This window comes from Mauremys mutica, chromosome 11 (assembly GCF_020497125.1).
Source record: "Mauremys mutica isolate MM-2020 ecotype Southern chromosome 11, ASM2049712v1, whole genome shotgun sequence".
NCBI classification, from domain to species: domain Eukaryota; kingdom Metazoa; phylum Chordata; order Testudines; family Geoemydidae; genus Mauremys; species Mauremys mutica.
Window position 1 is genome coordinate 8,112,616 of NC_059082.1, and position 26,262 is coordinate 8,138,877.

At 48.1% G+C, this 26,262-nt stretch overlaps 1 protein-coding gene across 2 annotated transcripts in view; it reads left to right on the top strand.

The window, feature by feature from the left end:
- Positions 1-4,605: 4,605 nt before the first annotated feature.
- ADAMTS17 (ADAM metallopeptidase with thrombospondin type 1 motif 17) overlaps positions 4,606-26,262 on the top strand; it is a 268,096-nt gene continuing 246,439 nt past the window's right edge. For both annotated transcript variants that reach the window (XM_044980674.1, XM_044980672.1), the window contains exons 1-3: positions 4,606-4,788; positions 5,745-6,088; positions 19,939-20,104. In XM_044980674.1, the coding sequence (XP_044836609.1) occupies positions 4,719-4,788; positions 5,745-6,088; positions 19,939-20,104 (580 nt within the window). In that variant the 5' untranslated portion in view covers positions 4,606-4,718. The remainder of the gene's footprint in view (positions 4,789-5,744; positions 6,089-19,938; positions 20,105-26,262) is intronic.

The window sequence follows — 26,262 nt, forward strand, 5'->3', positions numbered from 1 at the left end:
GCCAACAGAGGTGCCAGCTATTACAGGGACATTTGTCTACTAAGAATTGGTCTGGGACCAGCAGCTTACCTCACACAGGTCACTGAATGGTCATCCAGTGGTAACGACTCCAGTTGATACTGGGAGAGGGATTGAATCTCCCAGAGAAACAAGGGAATTTAAATAGGAAGTAAGGAGTGTGATGCTCTGCCCCCAAAACACTCCCAGTTAATATGGCCAGAATAACTTAGCTGAGACAATAGAGAATACAAAAGTGTTAGAACATCTTATCAGATCTCAGAACATCAAGACCATCGGGTGCATATGGAGTTCTTTAGGTGACTTACGTTCCCGGTGCACAGTAGGGGACATTTCACAGTAAGAGCTGTGGCTGGGGTGAGAAGAGCAGAATCAGTAGGGCCTGGGCAGGGTGATGGCAGAGAAAGGCCTGGAGATGGCTTCTAGGATCCAGCTCTCAGGCAGCTAGGCAGGGTGAAGCAGCTCCCAGAAAGAGAGTTTGATGGTGAAGAAACCAGGGCTTCTGTGGTGTGTGACATCACTGGAGGAGTTAACATGGCATTTTCCTTGGTCTACCTGAGAGGGCATTTTCCCTTTACTGTGATGTCTGAGCTCCTTGCTCCCTCTCCTTTAGTGGCTGCTGTAGTGTCTACTAGGAAAGAACCCATTCAGGTATCAGGGAATGATATTTTTAAAATCAGAAACTGGGATGTTTCCTTTCTCTGTCAGTTTCACTGGGATTTTGTTCACCCAAATGTCTTGCAACATTATTTATTTTTAATTATTTTTATAGCACACCTGTCACTGCAGTAGAGCCACTAATCACTTGCAGATGACACTAAACTGGGAGGAGTGGTAGATACGCTGAAGGGTAAGGATAGGGTACAGAGGGACCTAGACAAATTAGAGGTTTGGGCCAAAATAAATCTGATGAGGTTCAACAAGGACAAGTGCAGAGTCCTGCAACTTAGGACGGAAGAATCCCATGCACTGCTGCAGACTAGGGACCGAGTAGCTAGGCAGCAGTTCTGCAGAAAAGGACAAGAAGCTGGACAAGAAGCTGGATATGAGTCAACAGTGTGCCCTTGTTGCCAAGAAGGCTAACGGCATTTTGGGCTGTATAAGTAGGAGCATTGCCAGCAGATCGAGGGACGTGATCATTCCCCTCTACTTGGCATTGGTGAGGCCTCATCCAGAGTACTGTGTCCAGTTTTGGGCCCCACACTACAAGAAGGATGTGGAAAATTCGAAAGAGTCCAGAGGAGGGCAACACAAATGACTAGGGGGCTGGAGCACATGATTTATGAGGAGAGGCTGAGGGAACTGGGATTAATTAGTCTGCAGAAGAGAAGAATGAGGGGGGATTTGATAGCTGCTTTCAACTACCTGAAGGGGGGTCCAAAGAGGATGGATCTAGACTGTTCTCACTGGTACCAGATGACAGAACAAGGAGTAACGGTCTCAAGTTGCAGTGGGGGAGGTTTAGGTTGGATATTAGGAAAAACTTTTTCACTAGGAGGGTGGTGAAGCACTGGAATGGGTTACCTAGGGAGGTGGTGGAATCTCCACCCTTAGAAGTTTTTAAAGCCTGGCTTGACAAAGCCCTGGCTGGGATGATTTAGTTGGGGGTTGGTCCTGCTTTGAAAGGGGGTTGGACTTGATGACCTCCTGAGGTCCCTTCCAACCCTGATATTCTGTGTTCTATTATTCTAATCCTGTGGTGAGGGAGCAGAAGCAGAAAACAAAACCCTCTTCCTTCAGAATAAAAAGATGAAATTAGGCAAGTGAGGTGATGCATATTAATCAAATATTTCAATCAAGGCAGTGCATATTTGCATAAAATCTTCAGATTTCTGGACTTTCAGCTTTTACAGATAAGCACATGAATAGTCCTGTATGTGCTAGTACCTTGCTGAACTGGGACCTAAATAACTCTGCAGACAGAGGAAAAGTGCATGACTTTCAGTGGGAATGGTGAGTATACCTTTAAGGGCTGGGATAGAAACTCACTCTTAACACACAATGTCCTTTGGGAGGGACCTGTATGAAAGGAAGTAAAGGGACTTAGCACTTAATTAGGGAAGAGGAGAACCAAGCTTGGATGTATAGTTGGTGCCTGATTTTATCTTTTAATCTGTCTTTATATTGTTTGGTTTTGTTATTAATAACGTGGAGATTTGGGGGCACAACTTGACTTTGTGTAGTTTTCTGAGCCAAGATCTGGGCTCGGAATAACCCCACCTCACAATCATTTTTTAATGGTCTTCTCTTTGTTCTTTTCTCTGTTTGTGTTGTCCTTTCACAAGCTTGTATGTAACACTTCTTATGCCGTTCTTTTCCCAGTTGGCAAGCGGTGATTTCCCCAGCCCGGCTCCTTGTTATGGGTCTTCCTTTGAATTCGTCTAAGATTTCAGCAGCAAAGTGGTGATTTTTTTTTTAACATAACTTTGGAATCCAGGATGCAGATCAACTGGCAATAGTTTTAAAGGAGGTACCAATTTGGGCCTTAGCTACTTGCTATGGATCCTGTCCTGCCAGGTGCATGAAGCCTGATCTAAAGCCCTGTGAGGGCAATGAAAGATTTCCACTGCTTTCAGTGGACTTTGCGTCAGGCCCAAAGTGGCCTCAACATCAGTTAATATCTATGAGAAATGAGAATGGTTAGGACTTCTCTGGAGCATCAGGGAGGAACAGATCCTAAATGAACTGCTGCTGCCTCTTAGAATCACAGAAAAACCTTCCATTGGTGACAATCCATGTCTCTTTCACATTTTCAGTTTTTTCTCTTCCTTTGTTCTTTATTATGAAGAATATTGCACGAACCTATAAGCGCATTGTCTATAAGACTTTGTTGGCTCATGCAGTTTATTCCCAACCTCATAATTTTTCTGGCAATTAACTGAGACATCATAACCAGAAGATTAAGATTTCAGGTGGAGTATAAACTACAGGAAATTCAGGAACAGGTAGCTTTCTTAAGAAATCAGGATCCTATATATTCATTTTCAGCTTTTCTAATGAAGGAAAGGAAATGCAGAAAACATGATATAACATCACAACTGCTGAATTCTGTGATGAATTAGTATGATCTATGCGTACTCGTGCCTGATACAAGATTGAACTGTTTCTAACTGTGTCATAGGCACTGTACTGCTAACAGCGGATGGAGATTCTTATTTAAAAGTGGCAAAGGGCCTGTGATTGGTAGCAAGAACTGAGTTTTATCTCTGTGAAGTTCCAGGGCGCTCTTATGTTTATCATATCAACAGTTGTTAAGTTCTAAGTGGCCTGGGATTTGTTACTACCTTCCAAGAGTGAGAAGGCTGGGCAGTTTAGGAGACTGGTAGTGAAATATGGAGCTTTTCACTTCTACAACATTTCCAAGAAGCCTTGGAATTTTGCACCATCTATAGAATTTACACTGGGATTCAGTTAAGATATATGGTGGTGCTGACTAAATATAGTTCCCTTCTGATGCTTTTATTTGGCCAATGCAGATTTAATTGGTGGTCTCACTCCAGTCCCTAGTGGTCAGATGTCTACAACAGAAAACCAGTCGTACACACAAGTTCACAGTTGGCACTAAGTTGTGTAATGCTGGTGGTTTCAACACAGAGATGAAAGGGTGAGTTGGCCTGGAGAGTGAATTCCTTTCACCTACGTTGAGGTGGACTTTCCATGTTGATCTGTTAGAAAAGGGGAGGTGGGGGAAAGCTTGCAATGCCACAGCCCATGCTGTACCTCCTCCATGGCCAGTTTCTAGAATTGTACCATCTGACCCTCTCTACTCTCTTCTCCTTGTCCCAACTGGGAGAAACGCATGATGTAAACAAAAGGCCGAAATAGTGGTGTGTAAATAGAATTTTAAAATTTCCTTCACTTTTAGTAATCTGAGCTAGTGCTAGTAACATAAGTGAAGAAATGTGTGTGGCTACAACATGGGATTTTTTTTAAAGTTGGCAGTGGCACTTTAAAAGTGGGGTGGAGTATGAATTGTTTCTACTCTACTTTTCCAACGTGCATTTCCAAGAAGCCTTGAAATTTTGCACCACCTACAGAGTTTACCCGGAGATTTATTTAGGGACAAAATCGGTGTGGTGGGAAAGTTTCTCTTTTTTGTCGCCCCCCCCCTCCCCTTTATTTTCATTTTTGTCTTACTTTGTAATCACCTAAAGTTATTTAAAAACTTCCTGAAAGCTGGGAATCAGGGTTGCCTGGAACGTCTCCTGCCAGCTGCAGAAATGCTTTGCTTACGGTTTCAAGCTGGCAAATAGACCTTCCCACTCAGCATCCCCTATGCTCATGCCAAGCCCCAACCCATCTGTGCAGGTAGCTTCACCTCAATGGGGCTCCCCGCAGCCTCACTCCCTGGCGCCACCTGGTGCCAGTTCCCCCTCCCTGCGCACAAACCACGTGTACCCCTCCTCCCCTTACAACCTTGCTATTTACTCCGGATTGAAGCGGCGCGGCCAATGGGAGAGCAGGAGGTGTAGCTCTAGGAGGCTGGGCTCCAATCAGCACCTGGGACAGCAAAGGGGAGGAGGGGCCGGACTTTCACCACGTTGGGTTTGTCCGCAGCGCTAATTAATTTTTCCAAAGGCTGGGAGGGCTTCACTCCAGCCCAGGATCTTGCTGCTGCTGCCGCCACCACCAGCCCTTCGCCTCCTCCTCCTCTTCTGCACTGCACAGACCAGTCGCTGGGGCCCCTCCACTGCAATAAAATGTTTGACGGCTCCCTCCTGCCTCTCTTATTTCCTTTCCTGCTGCTCTGGGGACTGGACACCGCCACAGGTAGCGCTTTTCTCCCCGCTCCTTCCTGACCCCGGCATCACATTCTCCCTTTGGCTCTGACAGCCACGGTGGCCAGGGAGCTGAGCAGCTGGGACCGTGCAGGCATCCTGCTGCGTTTGCAACGGCAGGAGCCCAGGGCGTGCAGTTTCGGCGTGTTGGCTGCATGCGTTTGCAGCCCTCGGGGCATGCACCGGATCTGCTGCATGGCCGAGGTCTCGGTTTGCAGGAGACATTGCTCCAGGCTTTTGTATTTTCTTTTCCTGTCCCGCTGCTTTCATGCGGAAAGCTGCGGACTGCCCTTGGTTACAGCTTTAAGTTGCTCTGCTTCCTCTCCCCGCAGGTTTTTATGGGGGTTGGTGAAATGCGATGACTGTGGCTCTGTCTTGTAAAATATATATATATATAGTAATGATACAAGGAGCCTTTTTTGCTGTGTTTCCCCTCCCTCTCCTCTTCCCTGCACACTTGGGCCTTTGGTAGATGAATTTATTTCTGTATATAAATATATTTCCCTCCTCTTGGCTCCACCGGCTGCAGCCTGTTGAGAAGTTCCAGGGCATCAAGACTTGAGGCTGAACCCCGAGGGCTGAGTGCAGGGGCCCGGCTGCGTGGAGCAGGGTGCAGGAGTGGGGTGCTGCAGCCGAGCGGGGGGGGCTTGGTGCTTTAGATCTGGAGTCGGGGGGGGAAGCTGTTTCTCAGTTGTAAAAAGTCCCGTTTAGTGTTTCCCGACCCCCCCAGGTCTCCCAGGGGCTGAGGCGTTAACGCCTGAGCCAGCCCACGCGTGGCCGGTGTTGGCGGGTGGGCAGCAGGGCGGATGGGAGGGGCAGTGTTCCCCCGGGGCGGGATGACTAGCAGCGGCCCAGGGGTGTCGGCTGGGTGCCCCCAGGGCGGGTGGGCTCAGCACCAGCCCCCGCCGGGGACGCGAGTGACCCAGCCCCTCTGCTTCTCCCCCGCAGCCGGCGGCGCGGCGCTGGAAGTGGCCATCCCGCAGCGAGTGGCGCTGGAGAAGATCCACCTGCTGCAGCCGGCCGGGGCCGGGGCCGGGCACGGGAGCAGCCCCCGGCGCCGGCGCTCGCCGCCCGAGGAGGAGGCCGTGCTGCTCCGCCTGGCGGCCTCCGGCCGGGAGCTCTACCTGCACCTCCGGCGGGACCTGCACTTCCTCGCGCGGGGCTTCGCGGTGGAGGAGCCGGGAGAGGCCCGGGCCCGCAGCCGCCCCCCGGCCGAGCAGCTCTGCTTCTACACGGGCCACGTGCTGAACCGCAGCGACTCCTTCGCCTCCCTCAGCACCTGCGCCGGGCTGGTACTGCGCTGCCCGGGGGGGCGGGCCCTGGGGACCCCTGTGGGGGGCGGGGCGGGCCCTGGGGGCCCCTCTCCGGCCTGGGGGACCCCTGTGGGGGGCGGGGCGGGCCCTGGGGGCCCCTCTCCGGCCTGGGGGACCCCTGTGGGGGGCGGGGCGGGCCCTGGGGGCCCCTCTCCGGCCTGGGGGACCCCTGTGGGGGGCGGGGCGGGCCCTGGGGACCCCTCTCCGGCCTGGGGGACCCCTGTGGGGGGGCGGGGCGGGCCCTGGGGGCCCCTCTCCGGGGGGCGGGGCGGGCCCTGGGGACCCCTCTCCGGCCTGGGGGACCCCACCGGGGGGGCGGGGCGGGCCCTGGGGACCCCTCTCCGGCCTGGGGGACCCCTCCGGGGGGGCGGGGCGGGCCCTGGGGGCCCCTCTCCGGCCTGGGGGACCCCTCCGGGGGGGCGGGGCGGGCCCTGGGGACCCCTCTCCGGCCTGGGGGACCCCTCCGGGGGGGCGGGGCGGGCCCTGGGGACCCCTCTCCGGCCTGGGGGACCCCCGTGGGGACGGGGCTGGCCCTCGGGACTCCTCTCCGGCCTGGGGGATCCCACTCGGGGCAGAGGTTGGTCCTAGAGAGATGCCTCTCCAGCTTGGGGGATCCCACTTGGGGTGGGAGCTGGTCCTAGAGACGCTTCTCCAGCCCATCCAGCCTGGGGGATCCCTGTCGGGGCGAGGCTGGCTCTAAGGACCCCTCTCCAGCCCGTCCAGCCTGGGGGATCCTCATCAGGGTGGGGCTTGGTTCTAGGGGTCTCTCTGTGCACTGGCCCTATCCCACTTAATTATTAATCCTTTTGTTTAAATGTCTTCATGCCGATGGAGGATTTCTATCATCTGAAGACATGGTGGGTGGCAGCATCTCTCTGCTCTGCTTGCTGCTCCCCAGTCGCTCATGTGCTGTGCTGGGATGGGAACATAGAGATCAAAATCTGCCCTCAGAGAAGGAAGGGGCTCAGCAGCCTGCTCTTGTCTTACTGTGTTCCCAGCCTTGCTCCAGTTGGGGTGCACTGAAAAGCCTCTGAAGTTTCTACTCTTTAGGACGTGTAGAAGTGGTTTGTGACGTGCTGCTCTCTGCAGTAGTAGCCTCGATACATCTCGGTACCGAACCATTGGGTGTCTTGAGCCTATATTCCAGAAAGACCCGTCCTGTACTGTCCATCTCAGCAGCTAGTTACTTCTCACCCAGCTGCTGGACTGTCACCTGCCGTGTGGTATGTGATTGACAGCTCATCTGGCCAGAACAAGGCATCCTTAAAAAAAAAAAATTCCCCATGGAGAGGCAGCACATTTTAGAACTCAGCCCTAGGCTCAGTTGATTAATCTCTGTTCCTGCCACCTGACTTGCTGTGTGGTCTTGATCAAATGGCTGTGTAAGAGCTAAGTATCATTAGCTGGAACTTGAGTCTATTTATTTCGTCATCTTGTGGTTGCACTTACCCCTTACAATGTTTACTCAAAGAGTACAACATGATTCTGGATTCTTTATTAGACTCCTTATCTGTACCCATTTCCTCACATCAGCCCTTTCCTGACCAGTGCACATGAATATCTGCTTTTCTGCACTGGAACAGCAATTTAGAGATACCCGATAGCTTTGTCGGTGACAGAATAGCCTGTGGAATAAACTGCTTAATGACACTACGATGCTTTTTGCACATTGGGTGGCAGAATTTCTCCACCGAAGGATTAAGTGTTATGGTTGGGTTTGTAATACAATGGGAGAGCATTGTGCTGCCTGTGAAACATGAGTTAGAAACTGGTGCGGCCTCCTTTTAAAGAGAGGTGCATTGATAATCTGGGGTGGGATGGCTGCTTGTGCTGTTTAACCAGACTGCAATCCGTGAAATACAGTTGGCATTGCATCTTAGCCATTCACTTGCCCTTCAAGCAGTAAAAGGAATTCTTGTTAAGGATGGCTCTCCGGTTTCTTGATCTTTTGCCTTGGTCATTAGAGGTTTGAGTACTCGGGTGTTTGGGACATTTATTGGTTTTTAATTAGTGTTGGTAACTTTGATTTCTTGAAAGTATAGGAACATTTACTGAGAGCCTTTGCTTATTGTTTCAAGTACAGATCTATTGGCAAACAGTTAATCCAAAGTGACTTGAAAATAAGAAACTGCTCAGCACATGGGTTAAGCAGGGTTTGATGCTTTCTTTTGGAACCATATGAGGGCGCTGTGCCTCAGGTAAAAGACTGCATCCAAGATATTGAATATTAGCATATCTGTGATTGACACTGTAAACTGAGCCGTATACCACCAAAAGCTTCTTGATGTTTAAAACCGTTCCCTCTGGTTCAAGCTTTTTCACTGACAGCTCTGCCCGTTTGCCACGAAGCATGCTTTGTTAATCCCATTCATGAAGTGCTGGACTTTTAAAAATACCTATTGTAGCATAGCTAAAAAGTACAACAGGCAGGGAAGAGAACTTTTTTGAAAGGGGAATGTAGTTTTAGACACAGTATTAATTGCCTGAGATCTGGGAGTGAGTGAGGGGGAGTGAAAAAAGGTGGGATTCTTCCCAGTGGAAAAGTTGGGGCAGGGGAGGGCGGTGGGTGGAACTAGACTAGTTAATCTTTGTTCTCTACTCTGCAAATTAGTCAGGATATTTCTAGAGCATGTATGAATTTTAAACAAGCATCAAAATGATGCCATTGGAGCTAACTGACATTGGGTTCAGAAAATAAGTAAGTTCTACAGGGAACAGTGACTTGGACCCCAAAATTGCTCCTTGTTTACATGGGTAAATTCAGGGGAATTGCACATGCTTGTGCCACCTGTGCATTTGTTGCTGGGAATGGTGGAGGCAAACATATTGAGAGAGAGAGAGTACCTGGGCATACTGGGATTATTGCTCATCCATTGGATAAAGCCATGACATTGTCACCTAGTTAGGCGTGAGAGATGGGGAGGATGATCTCAAAGCTCTTCACAAACGTGAATGAATTAAGCCTACTAACAGCCCCATGAAGTAAAGAGGCATTAACCACGACACTAAAGCTTTTGTTTATGTAGAAGTTGCACCAATTAAACTTAAACTAGTTTTAAAACCGATTCAGTTTAATTCATGCAAAGCCCTGTGTAGACTAATCAATTTAAGATAACTTGATATAAGCCGGTTTTGCATCCATTTAAGAGTACCCACGTCTTTTACATTGTTTAACTAAACCCAGTTTTAAATTGTGCCTCTAGTAAAATGGGTGCAGCCTTGTGTGTAAACAGTCTTTAAGGGTACTGAGAGCATGTGTGACTTGACTTGCTCAAGGTCATACAGGAAGTCCATGGTTATGCATGTCTAGAACCCTGATGTGGTTAAAGACCAAGACTGGGAATCAGAACAAGACCATCATTCCAGTAGGTTGTTAATTCAAACTGCCACCTAGACCTTGTCTGCAATAGAAAACTAGGAACTCGTATTTTCCAGCAGTGCAGTTCTATGGATGACAGAAGTGGTGGCGGTTATAGTGTAGATCAGTGTTTCCCAAACTTGGGACACCGCTTGTGTAGGGAAAGCCCCCGTCGGGCTGGGCTTGTCCAGACGATTGCGGCTCCCACTGGCTGCGGTTCACTGCTCCAGGCCAATGGGGGCTGCTGGACGCGGCGGCCAGTACGTTTCTCAGCCCGCGCTGCGTCCAGTAGCCCCCATTGGCCTGGAGCGGCAAAGCACGGCCAGTGGGAGCTGCAGTCAGCCAGGCCTGTGGACGCGGCAGGTAAACAGGGGCTTTCCCTACACAAGCAGCGTCCCAAGTTTGGAAAACACTGGTATAGATGAAACAGGCTTGTTGTGTGCAGGGTTAGATAACCCTGGTCTAACCAGAGCTAGTGTGGTATTTAACGTGAGGGTTTGTTCCTCAGTAAAAGGGGTTGACTCATTTGCACAGGCAAGACCATGTGTTGTTATAACACGAGCAGGGGACTGTTAAGTTTTTAAACATGTGCTCGGTAAATGTTGTAGGGTCCTACCTGGTAGCAGCCAGCATCAGAGACAAGATAGTGGAATGGGGTACTGCTGGACTCCTTTAGTGTGGAAATTGCAATGTTTGCTGCAGGCAGCTGAGAGCTCTATTTATTCATTGATACTGTGTATAACTTCACGGACCCAGTTCATCTGTTCTTATTCTGGACTGATTCCAACCCTCTAGCAGAGTTTGGCAGAGCAGTGCTTGACAGCTGCCTTCTATTGTGTTTTTGTTACTCTTATGGTTGAAGCCATAGCAGAGAACAGATACAGCTTTTTAAATGCTGAGCTTTCCATGTGTTAATTGCCACAGTCTCTTCCCTGAGGGCTAGCAGGCTTATCAGCTATACAGATCCCCTAACCCCCATCCCCCAAGTAAAAGAAAAGGTGAACCCTGTCTACAGGTGACTTTGGGTCATTAATTTGCCTCATGGTGTCCAGCGTGGTGGTATTTCAACATGTCTCCATTTGGAATTGGGAGTTTTCAAAGCTTGCATTTTAAATATTAATTCCTTCCCTTCTCTTTCCGGCCAGAGTCTCTGTGAACTGCTAGAATGAGACACTGTTCATTCCATGTTTGATTAGTATGTTTGTACTTTAGTGACAACATGCCAAGCATGCAGGGCAATGGTGAAGGTGGTTTGGGTTATGTGCGCCTTGAATTTTTGCCAGTGTTTAAGTGATTGCACTTAGAGATGAATCGAGGATGTCATTTCTGTGTATTAGGTTTAGACTCACTTTGAGGTGGTGTCTGTTCTGGTTTAGAAACCAACCTGAAACGGAAATCACTGGGGCAGGTTTGGATCCAGAGACTTGTCGGAATTGCTTGGCCCATTTTAAAATTCGGAGGCTGGGGGTTTGGATTCAAATACATCTTAGCTTCAGGAATACATGTAAGTGAAAGATTCAGCGTTTCCCTCTACCCAGCATCATTTATCTTACTTTCCACACTGTGTTTCCATCCCCTTTGAGTTCAAGCAAGACTTTGTGCAGCCTCATTTGAGCGGAGTAGATCAGTGGAAGCAGATTACCTATGGTACAAAAGCTGGTCGAATAAAAACCATGAGGTCCCCATTGTACGATGAAGCGAAGTGATGGAGGTTACACTTGAAGGAATAAACTAAAAGCTGGGAAACCATCAAGGTTTTCCAGCATTGTCCTCCATATTCAGCAGAGAGAAGAGGACTTCTTTTCTTTCCAGCTCCACACACAAAAGGGGAAGAACAGCAGAGCAATGAGGCCATTCCAGCTAAGCTTTGGAGCATTTTGCATGGGCCATTCTTCTTTAGATGGATGTGGACAAACTTGGGCAAGTATGGACAAAAGGAGACAATAAAGCGTTCGGCCGGACACTGTTGAAAATGTGACCCAATCAGGTGAGCATTGTTCGGGAAAGTTGAGTAGAGAGCTAAGGGGCCCTGCCCTTCGAGGGGCTAAGCATGCTTTGCTGCCGGCGAATTCAAGATGTAGTCAAGCTACAGTAGATGAGTTGCGAGAGAGTCTGTGCAGTTAGAGAAATGGAAGGGAATTTTTCTTCCCCACCTTGCATGGGAGGAGCTACACGAGTGGAAATAATAATAAAACCAAATGCTGCTTGGTATAGCGTGATGGCCAGGACTTCTGAGCACCAGACGAAATGAAGACAATGCACCCATAAATTAGCTGCGGTAGGTAGGAATATTGACCAGTCTATCGTTAGTCCTCCTCCCACCTCAGTGACTTCTTTTTATTGGCAGACAGGAAGTTGCAGGAGTAGTTAAATGCCTTGGAAAGGCCATCATGCTTGGGTGATGGCAGAGAGAGTTTGCTCTATTCAGCTGCTGGCTGTGGGGAGCCCAGTGCAGAGGTTCGACAGTAAAAGTACCCCAGCTGAACTCTTCTGGGGTGACAGTGGGATTGTAGGGGAAGCGGTGATCTCTGGGAAATACACAGAGAAGGCCCCAGTCAGCTGGGTTGAAGCCTGGTTGTGCAATGTGGAGTGACTGGAGAACGCGTGGAAATTAAAACATTTCAGAGTCACAGCTGAGAAGTTGGGAAGGAAGTGTGTCAGACTGTTTAAAAGTGTGTGCGTGCCTGTGTAATTAATCTCCAACGCCAACTGAGCACTTAGGAGCAAGGAAGCCTCTGTTAAAAATTCAGCACCCCCACCCCTCCAGTTAAGAAAAGAGAGCTCACGCTACACATCTCGGAGACCCTCCCTCAAAAGGTTTGCAGGATTGGGCTCATCAAGTATAAAAATCACCCTCCGAGAAATCCTCCCACAAAACAATCTGTTGGGTTGAACACTCCTTATTTTTCTGAAGGAAAAGAAAACAAACTTTCTGTATTCAGCATGAATAATTAAAAAAACAAACAAAAAAAAAAACCGAGCCCAATTAAAAAAAAATCCTCTGCAGGTCACTTTTTAAAATTTATATTCTGTTACCTTTCTATGGGTGGTGTTAAGTGATGTTATGGTGTTGACAACGGGTGGGACAAACAGCGTAAATGCTGGATTGTATTAGCATGTGGTCTGGACCAGAACCATATGCAGTGCACTTCTGGAAGTTTGGATTTCCATCTCTGATGAGCACTATTGTGCTTTGGCTTCTCTAGTTTGTACTGAAAAATCATCCACCTTTTCCTTACCACTGATGCTGTTCTATCAGTAATAGCGAGGATCCTAATAAATTCACGTCCATTTTGGTCAATTTCACAGTCATAGGATTTTAAAAATTTTAAATTTCATACTTCTGCGCTGTTGCTGGCGGCGGCGCTGCTTTCAGAGCTGGGCAGCTGGAGAGCAGCGGCTGCTGGCCGGGAGCCCAGCTCTAAAGGTAGTGTCGCTGCCAACAGCAGCGCAGAAGTAAGGAGGGCATGGTATGGTATTGCCACCCTCACCTCTGTGCTGCTGCCTGCAGAGCTGGGCCCTCAGTCAGCAGCCGCCGTTCTCTGGCCACCCAGCTCTGAAGGCAGCGCAGAAGTAAGGATGGCAATATCACAGCCCCCTAAAATAACCTTGCGACCCTCCCCCCGCAACTCCCTTTTGGGTCAGAACCCCCAGTTTGAGAAATGCTGCTCTCCACCATGAAATCTGTTTGGTATAGGGTAAAAGCACACAAAAGACCAGATTTCACGATGGGAGACCAGATTTCATGGTCTGTGACACGTGTTTCATGACCGGGAATTTGATAGCACCCTAATAATAGCCAAAGATGGGAGCGCTGCGGTAGCCAGGACCTGGGGCAAGTCTGGAGGACACAATGGGAAAAATGCTGGTGAATGGCCTTCGCGGAATGCCAGTGCTGGGTCAACATTAGCAGTTCCTTGTTGCTACCATCAGTGGCAGCGTAATTGTGTGAGATCGCCGCCAAAAGCCGAGTGTGGACAAGGGCTTAGGGCTTGTCGACACTTAAAATGCTACAGCGGCATAGCTCCGCTGCTGTTGTGTTTCAGGGTAGCCACTACTTATGCTGACGGGAGGGGTTCTCCCAGTGGCGTAGTTCAGGGATCAGCAACCTTTGGCACTTGGCCCGCCAGGGTAAGCACCCTGGCAGGCCGGGCCGGATTGTTTACCTGCCGCGTCTCTAGGTTCGGCTGATCGCAGCTCCCACTGGCCGCAGTTTGCTGCTTCAGGAAGTGGCGCGGGCTGAGGGATGTGCTGGCCACGGCTTCCCACAGCCCCCATTGGCCTGGAGCGGCGAACCATGGCCAGTGGGAGACGCGAGCGGCTGAACCTGTGGATGCAGTAGGTAAACAAACTGGCCAGGCCCGCCAGGGTAAGCACCCTGGCGAGCTGCATGCCGAAGGTTGCTGATCTTTGGCTACCCTGGCGGGCCTGCATGCCGAAGGTTGCCGATCTCTGGCGTAGTTAATAATCCACCTCCCCGAGAGGGGGTAGCTAGGTCGACGGATGAATTCTTCCAGCAACCTAGTGCCCTCTTCGTCACATGCATCTGACGAAGTGGGTATTTACCCACAAAAGCTTATGCTCCAATATGTCTGTTAGTCTGTAAGGTGCCATAGGACTCATTGTCACTTTTTACAGATCCAGACTAACACGGCTACCCCTCTGATACTTGCTCACTACACAGTGACTCAGGTCGGTTTAACTACACTGCTCAGGGGTGGATTTTTTACACCCCTGACTGATGTATTTAAACCAACCACCTTTTCTAGTGTAGACCAGGCCTTAGTGGCAAACAAGATACTGCAGGAGGGTGATTAGCTCCCGGTAGCAGAAGAGTAGATTAGCGTTAGCAGATGTTTTCTTGCATGACTGTTTGATGTGTATGCAAGCCGCTGGGAAGCTGTGTGTGTTTGAACTCCTCATTGATCACATAAAGAACTAAGGAATGGGACGTTTTCTGCTGGTGAGCCATCTTGAGTTGATCGGAGATTAAAAGTTGAGTAGAAGGCAAAGGAGGGAACCATTATTGTTACTGGGGTGGGATGTGGCTGGGGGAAGGGTAGACGTCTTTTTATTTTGTTGTTTGAATTGACTTGGCAGTTCACTTGCACGCCTTGTGAGGGTGAAACTATTCCAGCCTTGGAATATTAACTGCACGGAGTGGTTCTGTCAGTTGCAATAGCCTGTCACACTAATTGTCAAGTCCAAATTCGATTCATACCTCTGACAGTGAATTTCTAGAGCTTCTGTGGAGCTGCAAATAAGTCCCCACACTGAATTTTTCTGTTCTGATAACTCTCATGTCTCAGGTGTTCGAAGGCAGTCGGCTGACGGCTTCTTGCCTTCCAGCAGACGCAACCTGTGCCGTTATCTGATGTAATGACGTTGCTTGTCATGCTATTGCTTACATATTTTCCTTGAACAGCAGCCTACAGACCACAGGAGGTATCCAAGATTGTGATCTCTTCCCCCGACTCCCCAGTGAACCTAAATTGACAGATATGAAACGTTATTTAATTGGAGTGATTGAAGAGAATTCCACAGCCAGAGGCTTGGGAAAACCAGCCCCAGCAGTGATGTTGCGTCGTTTGACTTCAGTAACTCCAGTAACCAGCCCCCATTCCACGCCTGAGCTAGTTAGGGGTAGACTGTGCTAAGGCCAGTTTAGTATAGCCTTGCTCTGATGCTGATGTCTGGTTTGAAGACTGGTGCAGTCAGTGGATTTGGAAGAGTCAATCTGAACAACAGTACTTGTTGCAAAATAACAAATTAATGAACGGAGTCAGTAGTCAAGGCCCTAGGTCATTATGTCCCTGAGTGAACCAGAAAGCCTTCAGCATTTCTTAGAGGCAGATTTGGGGTAAATGGTAAATCCCTTTAGATGTATTTGATGGGCCCAATCCTGCAAACTTTCCATACCCCAAATTCCGGTTAATAAGCTTGTAGGATTAGATCCTAGATTCCTTCTTAACCCGTGCCAGGGTAGAGACGTGTAGCTCTTTCCCTCCATAACTGAGAGGAAAGAGTTTTTTTTGCAATTCCAAAGCAAATGTGAAACATAAGGACTTCCCAGTGGTTTAAATTATTTTTGCACTTGATGCCAGAAAGCTGGGCTAACGTTAGGTGGTGATGAAACTGACTTTTTCTTACATATTTTTGGCCCCAGAGAAAATGGCTGGCATAGTTTCAGGAGCTCTGGTGTGGTTTTTAGTACCAAAGTACCAGATTTACAACCCTTCTCCTATATAATTAAAACCTATATTGAAAAAAATCAAAGGGGGTGGGAGTTGGGGCTACCTCCCAGCAGGAAGGTTGGAATAAGGAATGCATGTAGTGGAGAGCGCCATAGCGGAAGCTAGAATTACAGCTTTCTTCAAAATGATCCTGGCAAAGCCCACTTAGTTTCTTATCTTTAACAACTATCACTCTTCCAAAACTCCAGTGTGGAGCAAGTTCCGTGAAACTATTAGGTGTTCCGTAGGGCCCACATATAACCGTAATTCTTGCACATAAATAGCATCTTCCATTTGGGTCTAAATCTATTCGTAGAGTGCATAGATGGACTTCCCCTGGGAGCCCTCCTTTGAGGTAGGGAAGTCATTGCTATCCTCGTGGAAGGATTGGGAAGGGCTGACTTGGGGCACCATGAGTTTTTAAAGCCTACGCTTTCGAAAGTGGCCTCTGATTTTGGGAGGACTCTGCGTTGGGTGCTCAGTTCTCTCCAAGTCCTAGATGTTCTAGAGCAGGAATCGGCAACCTTTGGCATGCGGCTCGCTAGGGTAAGCACCTTGGTGGGCCAGGCCGGTTTGTTTACCTGCTGCATCTGCAGGTTTGGTGAATCGTGGCTCCCACTGGCCATGGTTCGCTGCTCCAGGCCAATGGGGGCAGTGGGAAGCGGTGGCCAGCACATCCCTCAGCCAATGGTGCTTCCCGCCGCCCCCATTGGCCTGGGACAACAAACTGTGGCCAGTGGGAGGCGCGATTGGCCAAACCTGCCGACGTGGAAGGTAAACAAACTGGCCCAGCCAGCCAGGGTGCTTACCCTGGCGAGCCGCATGCCAAAGGTTGCCAATCCCTGCTTTACAGAAATGAGAGTTAGCAGCTTCTAGCTGAAAATCCTTTTATGGGGATCTGCGGCCAGACTCTGTCAATGGGGTGGCCCAGGTGTAAGTGAGCACAGGATCTGGCGCCATGTGTGGAAACACAGAATTTACAGGATGTATGTAACGTACATTTTAAATCATGTTACTGCAGTCAGTGGTTCAGTGTCCTGCACTAGCATGTACGTGCAGAGCCCTTCTTTGGATGCTTGCCTGACTGGCATAGAACACATTGAAAAAACTCATCTAATATCGCTTTCCCTATATCGTGGGTGTTACATACATGTGCCCCTCAGAGAGAGCTGAACGCAGCCTGAGCCCTTTTTAAATCAAGCTAACATGCACTAAAGGCCAATCTAGCGTGCGCTGGATTTATAGGCACCTTGTAGTTGACGCCAGTAGAAGTTGGATCAGACCCTTAGTTGCGTAGCGTACTTTCAAGGGATCCTACTGGGTAAAAAGTCCTATTTTTAAAACTGTTTATTTTCTAGTAATCAAAATAATTGATGAATCAGTGAAGTGAAGAAAGTCGATATGTTATCATGAAACCAGATTGTCAACACACGCCTTTTCTCCCCGGGGTGAGTAATCTCCAGCGGGGTGAGTAAAAACTGAGAGCGTTTTAAAAGATTCAGGCTAGGGTGAGCTCCTCACCCTACTCTGTCCCCTCTGTGCCAGTTAAAGGGCCGGCATGGCTTAAAGGGGCTCTAATAAGTCTTGGATCCGGCTGGTAGAGGATTCCCCTGGTGCAGGAAGTGTGGAAGACAGACTTGGAGCCCGCCCTCGCCAGCCCGGCATAAGAGTCTGGGCTGGTGGCAGCGCTACAGCTGGAGCACTGCAAAGACTTGGGGCTGTGCTGTGGCCCTGAGGGCAGCCTGGGGAGGCTGCTTGTATTCAGACAGGCCCCAGGGCCGTCCGTGTTACTCCAAGGGCAGCAGAGAAGCTCATAATTGGGAGAATACAAAGCCACCCTAGGCTGTGAGTTCTGCGCCGCATCTCGCAGAACCGCAGCAGGTAGAATCTCACCCCTCTTCTACTTCTGGTGTGTGTTGACTCGGTTGCAGTTTGTTCAACTGGGGCAATGAGAGTAGCCGAGTAAGGCTCAGTTCTGTTTACACACATTTTTCCTGGCCTGGCCCTTGTGAGTTCGCAAAGACCATTCGCTACCAATACTGGAGACGAGTTCAGTCCCATTAAAATAACTGGTTTCCTTGAAATTGTCAAAATAATTATTTCGCTTATTGTTCACAAAATGTAAACTTGGGGCACAGCCTGCCTGAGACTGCAGCACCTCTTTGGAATTGTGCTTACCCCTGATTTAGCATGGCTATCTGTGCATCGATATGTGGTTAATAACGCGTCTCCTTTGTGCGTCTTTTCAGAACAGCTTAGAGCCATGTTCATATTAACTTTTTTGTTTTGAAAACGAAGTCCTCCCCCAGGCCTCCCTTTTTCCATCTTCCAAGTGTCCTTGAGGAATTAATAAAATGTGTGACGCTAGAGGAGGAAAAAATCAAGACTTCCCTGTAGGTCATACGTTGCCACTCTAAGACAGTTTTATTTGTGCAGTAAAAACTCTTGATTGTTGGCAAAAGTTCTGTTGAAGCTGAGACCTTCAGTCCACTTGTATCCTTGTCTGCTCTGGTTTGGGGCTTGTGTGTAGCTTGATTGTCTGTTGGGCTACAACTGGTACTAGTCCATTTCGGGTAGAATATTCAGGACACAGAGTTGATTTAATTCTGTTTTAAAGTATTATGGAAACAGGACCTAAATATTGGGTTTCTTCAGCTTTCATGGCAAGTAATGCCTGGCACTTTTTCCTCCATTGAGCTCAAAGCACTTTACGAAGGAGTTCAGTATCATTATCCTCATTTTAAGGATGGGAAAACTGAGGCACAGAGAAGTGAGGTGAGTTGCCTGAGGTCACGCAGTAGGCCAGTAGCAGACCAAGGAATAGAAGCCAGGTCTAAGTCCCTGTCCAGTGCTCTGTCTGCTAGGCAGCACTGCAAATAGGCAAGGCCATGTTCTGTTAAGAGGCACGTAGAATGCAATGGACATCTCCTTCACCTTGTGTTCTGGAAATGAAATGAAGAGGATCAAAGACATATAACATTTTAGCATGTAGACAGTGACGATCGAATTCCATTAGTAGGGAAATCTACTCTAATGTCATGCCTGAGAGATGCAGCTCTTTCCTTTTATAGGAGTGGGGGGTTCATGCTGAGTAACAGTAAATGTTCAAACTTAGTGTTTCAGAGAAAGTCCAGCAAAGAAAAAGCCAATGGGAGCTTATTACTGGGGTCTTCAGAGTTCTTAAAAAAGAAGAGCCCCTGACCGTCTGGGTGTGTGTCTGAAGCAAATTCAGCTTTATCCAAACCGTAAGAGGCCTCATCCTTTCCATTATCATTCATCTCTCAACCCCACCAAATCTTTTTCCCTTTCCCCGGCTCTGGCCTCCTGACTCATCCAACACTTGTGTCTTTTCCAGCGCACTTGGCTCTTTGGCTGATCCACTAGCCTGTACTTGGTGGTTCTCATTTCTACCCCCCTTATGGTTCTCTATCTTCTTAACCTCCAGTAGTGCCCCCCCTTCCTCCCCCAGCTGTTGTGGGTACTCTACAAAACACCAGACCAGTTTGCTAGGTGTGAATCTGGCCCCGTATTTATACTTTGGGGACTCGGTAGGTTTTTCTAGCTTTTCTGAGCTAGTTTGTTCATTCCAAGACGATATGTCCCTGGTCTGTTTCATCTCTGAAACCATGCAGTATTTGAACACTGAGTCCTGCCCATCCCCTTTTGCTGTACCAGGGTTGTTCTGTTTGTCAGTTCTTTCACTCATCTAGTTTTTAAATATCAGTGGAGCTTTCACCTCTTCTTGTCAGAGACTCTTCTGGCTCCATAGTTTAATATATCCTAATATTGAGAAGGTTTTTTTCCCTGATGTTCATAAAGTGTTTTTATAAAATGTTAGGAAAATGCATATTTGTGCTCCCACAACTTTTGAAAGGAACAGATTCTCCAGTCCTACTTTCATGTTAGCTGCTAAATACTTTGAGGCAGGGACCATCTCTTTGTTATGTATACACAGCACCTAGCACGCTGTAGCTTCTAGATGCTATACTCTTACCTTCTACTGAAACACATAAACAACGGGTGGAATCTGTGGGCTGTGTCATGCTGATGAGACTAGATGATTGTCTTGGTCCCTTCTGGCCTTAAAATCTAAGTATACTCACAAATGAGCTTGAAAATGCATTGCTGTGAAGTGATCTGGTGGGAATAAGAAGAGCACTGAGTCAGCACAATGAGATCTAGGAAATAAAATAGTTAGGACGCCAAAGGAACTAATATTTTTTCCCCTGTGTGGACAGATTGGCTATATCCAGATTGGAACAGAACAGCTGCTAATACAACCTGTAAATATCTCAGAGACCTCATTCAGTGGAAGAGAGCATTTCATCAGGCACAAACGAGCCTCAAAATCCACCTATCCTGCTAAGTCCCAGGTCCCTGCCGAGCACTGCAAAGTCGTATCAGGTGAGTTTGAGATCAACTGCATGAATGCATTACAGTCACGACTGTTGTTCTGTCAAAGGTCTGTGTTCACCGGTGCTCCAGCTCTGAATTTTAGGACAGTGAGAGGTAGTGATGAATGAGATGTGGTGATGGATCATACTGCGACTTCAGGTAAAGAGGGTTTAAATGTCAATTATGTGACTACAAAGATAAATAGACCCATATGCTGGGTATCTTTTAAACCCTATGTTTAAATAATTGAAAAATAAATATGGTGTGAACCGGGGTAGGCAACCTATGGCATGCGTGCCGAAGGAGGCATGCGAGCTGATTTTCAGTGGCACTCTCACTGCCCAGGTCCTGGCCACTGGTCCGGGGGGCTCTGCATTTTAATGTAATTTTAAATGAAGCTTCTTAAACATTTTAAAAACCTTATTTTCTTTACATACAACAATAGTTTGGTTATATACTATAGACTTATCAAAAGAGACCGTCTAAAAACGTTAAAATGTATGACTGTCACGCAAAACCTTAAATCAGAGTGAATAAATAAAGACTCAGCACACCACTTCTAAAGGTTGCCGACCCCCGTCTAAACCTTTGCTTAAATGGGTTTCTTTGAGTTACACTGTAACAAGAAAATGTGAAGAATGATTGTAACAGGATAGAGAATTAGGACCCCTGGTTTCTATGCCTGTCTCCCAGCATTCTGACCTTGGACAAATCTTTTAACCTCACTGTGTTTGAGCTTCCTCATCTCTAAATTGGTTAGAACAATACTTGGCCGTGTCGCGAATGTAGATGCTTGTGAAGGGCTGTGAGAACCTGATTGAAGGCACTGTACAATGTTCCACTTTTAACAGGCTGATCTTACAGCAGCTTAAGTCAATGGGAGTTTTGTCAGTTGACGTCAGTGGGAACAGGATCAGGCCCTGCCTGAGAAAACTCTCTCATGTACACTCCTAGCTTTGTAATTTATTTATGAATGAAGAAGATTCAAAGGTGCCTCTCACAGAGCGTGATCCCAGGAAATTGTTTGTAGGAAGGAAAAGGTGTATTCCCTCAGAGTTTGAAATGCATAATCGGAATATCTGGCAGAGGGGAGAGATGGGCATAATTAATTTTTGGTAAAAATTGTACAAAATTTAAAAACATTCAGTTTGTCCTCCCCACATTTTATCTATCTGAATTCAGACTGTTGGAGCAGCCCACCTTTTAATATGAACAGTGATGCAAGTTATGCAGCCAGATGAGCAAACTTATTTCTCATTGAATTTGTAAATGCTTATGTGAATCTGAAATTGCCAAGGGTGGTTTGACCCCAGATTTCACACGTGAAATCTGGCTTGGCTTTGGTTCCTGCTGCTTGCTTGATTTTTCAGCATGACGTTCTTGGCAAATTTTGACTTATCTATTTTAGGAGTAAAGATCTTTTAAAATAGCTGCTCACAAAACCGGTTTTCCTTTTGATCAGGTAAGATAAATGAAATGACCTATTCGGATGTCCCACTTCCCTGGAGATGAGCCTCAGGGAGCTTCTGGCTCTCTCTCTAGCCCTGTGAACCCAGGTTGGAGCTCCAAGTGAATGTGGTAGTCGCCTCCTTTGCAAACATTGGGATAAGAGAGAGCAAGAATCTCATTTAATCAGTGGCACTTGTGTTCTTCGTTAGCATTTCTCTACCTATTGATATTTTCCTCCCCTCTCTTTCCTCGCACCCCCTTTTTTTTTAACCTCTTCAGTCACCCCAGGGAAATAAAAGCCAAAAGCTTGGGTAAATGTATCCACTTGGAGAGTTTTGTGCCTATGAGCCCCTGCAAATCTTCTCAGCCTTTCAGTACGTAGCGACTGTACTGGAAACATTGAACAAATGCAGCTGTTCCCACTCCCCCCTCCCCCCTGTTCTATTTTTTGTTTAATGTTAATAAGAAAACAGCTGGTGATATTAAAATACCCTCAGCGATTCCAAGAAGATGTATGAATGTGTGTTTAGTGACCATGTCCTGGCTTCTCCCATTTTTAAGATCCGGGGCCAGATCTTCAGCTAGTGTAAACTGACGTATTGACTTCAGCGGATCTCTGTCAGTTTACACTAGCTGGGGATCCGTCCTAGAAGGCTGAACACACACATTTCTTGCATACTCTGCAAAACCTGGTCTCGTTTCGTGAGCAGCAATTTGTGCCTATGTGTTTCGTTCCCTTTACCTCTTCCCCGTCATTCCTGATCCCCACTTCTTGTTCTGGGTGAACTCTGTGCTGGGTGGAGCAGTGGGAGATAACTGCTCATGCTGTGTGCACTTTTTTACGCTATGTTGTGGTGGGACAGTCAGGGAAGCAGTCGATATGGGAGTTGAGGGGATCAGGAGTAGAGTTTATCAGGTATGCTGAGCAGAGTAGAGAAGATCAGGAGCTGTCATGGGACATTCAGGGAGGTGGCAGCCATGGAGGTCACCGATATTGAAACCAGCATGCTATAGGAAAGGCAGTTGCAGTTAGACTTGGGGAGGTGGAGTGATTGTGGTGAAGGGGACAGAGGGCCTTGGAAAGTTTGCATATCCTCTTGTTAAAGGATGCCACGTTTGGGGATTTAACCTTTGGAAATTAGCTCATTAATTTGGATAGTCAGCACTGATTGGTTAGTTGCTGATTGTTGACAGAACGTGGTTTAAAGCGGAGACCCTGTTTTCTCTTGTGTGTTGTGTAGAGCTGAGCTCTTACCTCACCAGTGGCTGTTGTTGTGATGGGTTCAGACCCCCAAACCCTGGCTCCAAACACCCCTGAACTGCGGGGAGAACAAGATCTTGATCAGAATTCTGCAGCCTGGGATCCCCCTTATTGAGGATGACATGTCTCATACCAGAGGTTGCTCTTGCACATACAACGTTTTGGACCTCTCAGGCTTTCCAGAAAAGATTTGACGGCTACGTGCTGTAGTTGCTGCATCTCTATTACTTACAGCAAATACAATTTTTACTACAGTAGTATAAAACGTGATCATCAATAGTTTAAACTGTGCTTGTCAGGAAAACAGCCTAGGCGCGTGCAGTGTTGCACATTACCACTCATTATTCATCTACACCTTCATTCTTATAGTCCCACTGAGACGCAGTGGGTTGCCACTCCAAAACTAAAGTCAGTTCTGCATGATGCAGAGCTCCCTTTGCTCATTTGTTCCGTTGGAGTCCAGGGAGCCCAGAACTTTGCAATACTGTGCTCCTTGTTTATTTACAGCTTTTGGATGGTGATCAATACCATAGTATCTGAGCACCTTGCAGCTTTTTGCGACTCTACCCTGATAACATTCAGGAGATATAGGTCAGTGTCAACCCCATGAGGGAGATTACGAGCCTGAGCCAAACCTGTTGAAGTTGATGGAAAGTTTCCCATTGACTTAATGGGCTTTGGAGCTGATCCTAGGTGACCTGCCCCAGGTCACATGGGGCATCTGTGACAGCTGGGAACAGCCCAAACCTCTTGAATCCCAGTCCTGGACGTTGACCACAAGACTGTCCTTCCGCTCTGGCAAGGTTCATCTTGTGTGCCGCATTCCGGGACTGAGTTTGTAAACCTGCCAGGTGGAAGTGAAGCTCAAATGTACAATGTAGGACTCTTCTGCTGGTCCAAGCAGCCACTGCCACAAGGTGCAATGTCAGAAAATAATGGAATTGCTCATGGGCCTTCCTGCTTAAAAGCAAACTCCTGAATGTTTTTCATTGTTGCGGGAAAGAAATGTAAGTCATGGTTGTTAATAGGCTTAGCACACTAATGACCTAATTGACTTCTGTCTGGTTTGGATTAACTTTTGTGCACATGGAGTTTAGAAACAGAAAAAAAAAATAATCCTCTCTGCCACCCCGAGGTCCATTCCTAGTGAAACGGCATGGAAATGATATGCGAGCGGCTTGCTTCCAAGCTTTCTCATGGGAATAAAAGACCTCATTACTAAGAACTAGAACTAAGGAACTATCCAGATTTCCATTAGGGACCCGCGTTTGCAGTGGCTTGTAACTTGGCTGTCAAATATCACACAGGCTGAAAATTGGCATGCACACTCAGAGACTGCAAGTGTTGAAGAAATATGTTTAGACACTATACATTTTATATATACTTATATAGTGTGGAACTGTATATTGTGTATACATACCAACACTCACGCATGTGCAAATATAAATTAAAGGGTTTATTGTTTTAAGCTCTGGGAGTGCCATGGTTTTGAATATTTACCAATTCTTAGTAGTTTTTCATGTGTTCTTAGAACTTACCAAAGCTGCTCTTTTTTTAGTTTTTCCTTCTGAACCTTTGTAACTCGGTGGACAGTAAAGTGAACTAGCGCCACTTGGATTATTTTGTTTGGGGGTGGGGGGTAAAAAAATAAATAAGGGAAGCTTCAGATGATGAGGTTTTAAATAGCAATGATTCTACCTCCCACCTTTCGAAAGGGTGAAGCGGGATGGGTCCTTCTCCCAGGGAATGGGAGGTCTTGGGGGTGGGGAGAGAGGGGGTCAGGTGCTGCCCCCAGGAGGGAGGCCTGAGGAGGAATGGTAGAGTGAAATTGCTGTGTGCCCACCCCATAGCGGCAGCTCCTGTCCCCTTGTGCTGGCTGGGCTTGTCTCCTGGAGCCAGGCTTTGCTACCTGGCATGGGGTCACATTGCAGTGCCGTTGAGGTTTGCCCCCGCCCCACGCTGCAGGGTCAGCTGAGCTAAATTTGGCCCAGCTGCTCTCCTGTTAGGGGGCTGGGGCCAGACCTGAGCAGCGCGGTGCCCTCACGCACCGGGGCAAGGTTGCAACACCTGGAGCAGGGAGCTGAGCCCAGCCAGCCCTGTGGGACAGGAGATTTGGGGGGGGGTCAGACCAGGACAGTCCCCTGAAACCTGGGATTGTTAGGTTACTGTTACTGATCATACACGTGGGTCCAGTGCAAGTAGATGCCGGTGGAAGGATTCCCAGTGGCTGCAGTGGGCCTGTAACAGGTCACCGTACTCACCTGGAAGGACGCATGTCAGCTGGTGGGATGGCTCCGGGGGGAGGGGGAGTGCGTATAGGAAGAAAGCAAAATAAATTAACGTGGAAGAAAGGGAAAGCAAAAGTGCCCCATCTGGGGGTTCACCTGTGACTGGTAAGTGTGGAACCCGACCCTTCCCAAAGGCCTTGTCCTTTGCCTCCCAAATAGCAAAAGCATCATCCTTCCCACGAGGAGCTGTGCCAGGGGAGAGGGAAACGGAGCTGAACTGCTCCCTGGGGACTTTGTAAGGGTTGTCATTAAACATCTGTAAAACGTCACCTTTAGTCCAGCTGGTGACGCTCCCACAGGGCTACGCTGCACAGGTCACCCTTGTTCCTCTTCTGAGAGGCACCGGGGTAACTTGCTGGGAGGCAAATGACTCCTGGAATAACACGTGGAGGGGACAGTGGCCCGTGTTGATGCTGCATTGGCATTATGCATGCGCCCTGTGTTCTTAACATGGCTTGTCTGGAGCATTTCATACATAGATACGAAAGCGTGCGCATGCATAAATAGATGCCCCTGCATTCCTATGTCATCCATCATACCATGCCCAAACTGTAGGGCTAATCATGGCCCCAAGATTTGTGCATGGAACACCTCATCCTGAACAGGAGTGGGGGCTTAGTCCCCCCCCAGCAGCATCTCCATTCCCCACCCACCACAGACCCCGCGCAGGGCTATGCAGTGGACAGGGAATGGGCAGCATGCAAGCCAGGGAGAGGAAGGGGTAGGGCTGGGGGTAGGGGACCAGTAATCCCCCGTCACCAGGCCTGTGATGCTCGCGGTGGAAAGGGAATACATTCTTGTGCTTTATTTTCCATGGCCTTTTCTCTGTGGGACTCCCCGTTTAGAAGTGGGTCCACTGGAGCTGTGCTCCCGATGGCAAGGGTCAGAGATGCTGCGGAGTGCCCTGGGCTCCCATTGGTTCCCTTTCTTGCCTAGGATCCGTTGGGTTTGTGGGCAGCTCTTTGATCCATCTTCCTCGGAGACAAGTCTACAAGAGGGAATCTTTTCAAGTTCCCCCTCCCTTTGCCACTGGCTCTCCTGGGTTTTCCTATGCTGGGGAGTAATTTGGCCCTGTATGTAGAAAGTTAATCTAATGATTCCATCTATGGTGTACAACACATTCTGACCCTGGGCCTAATTGTACGGGAGTTAGATGCAGAATTTATGTA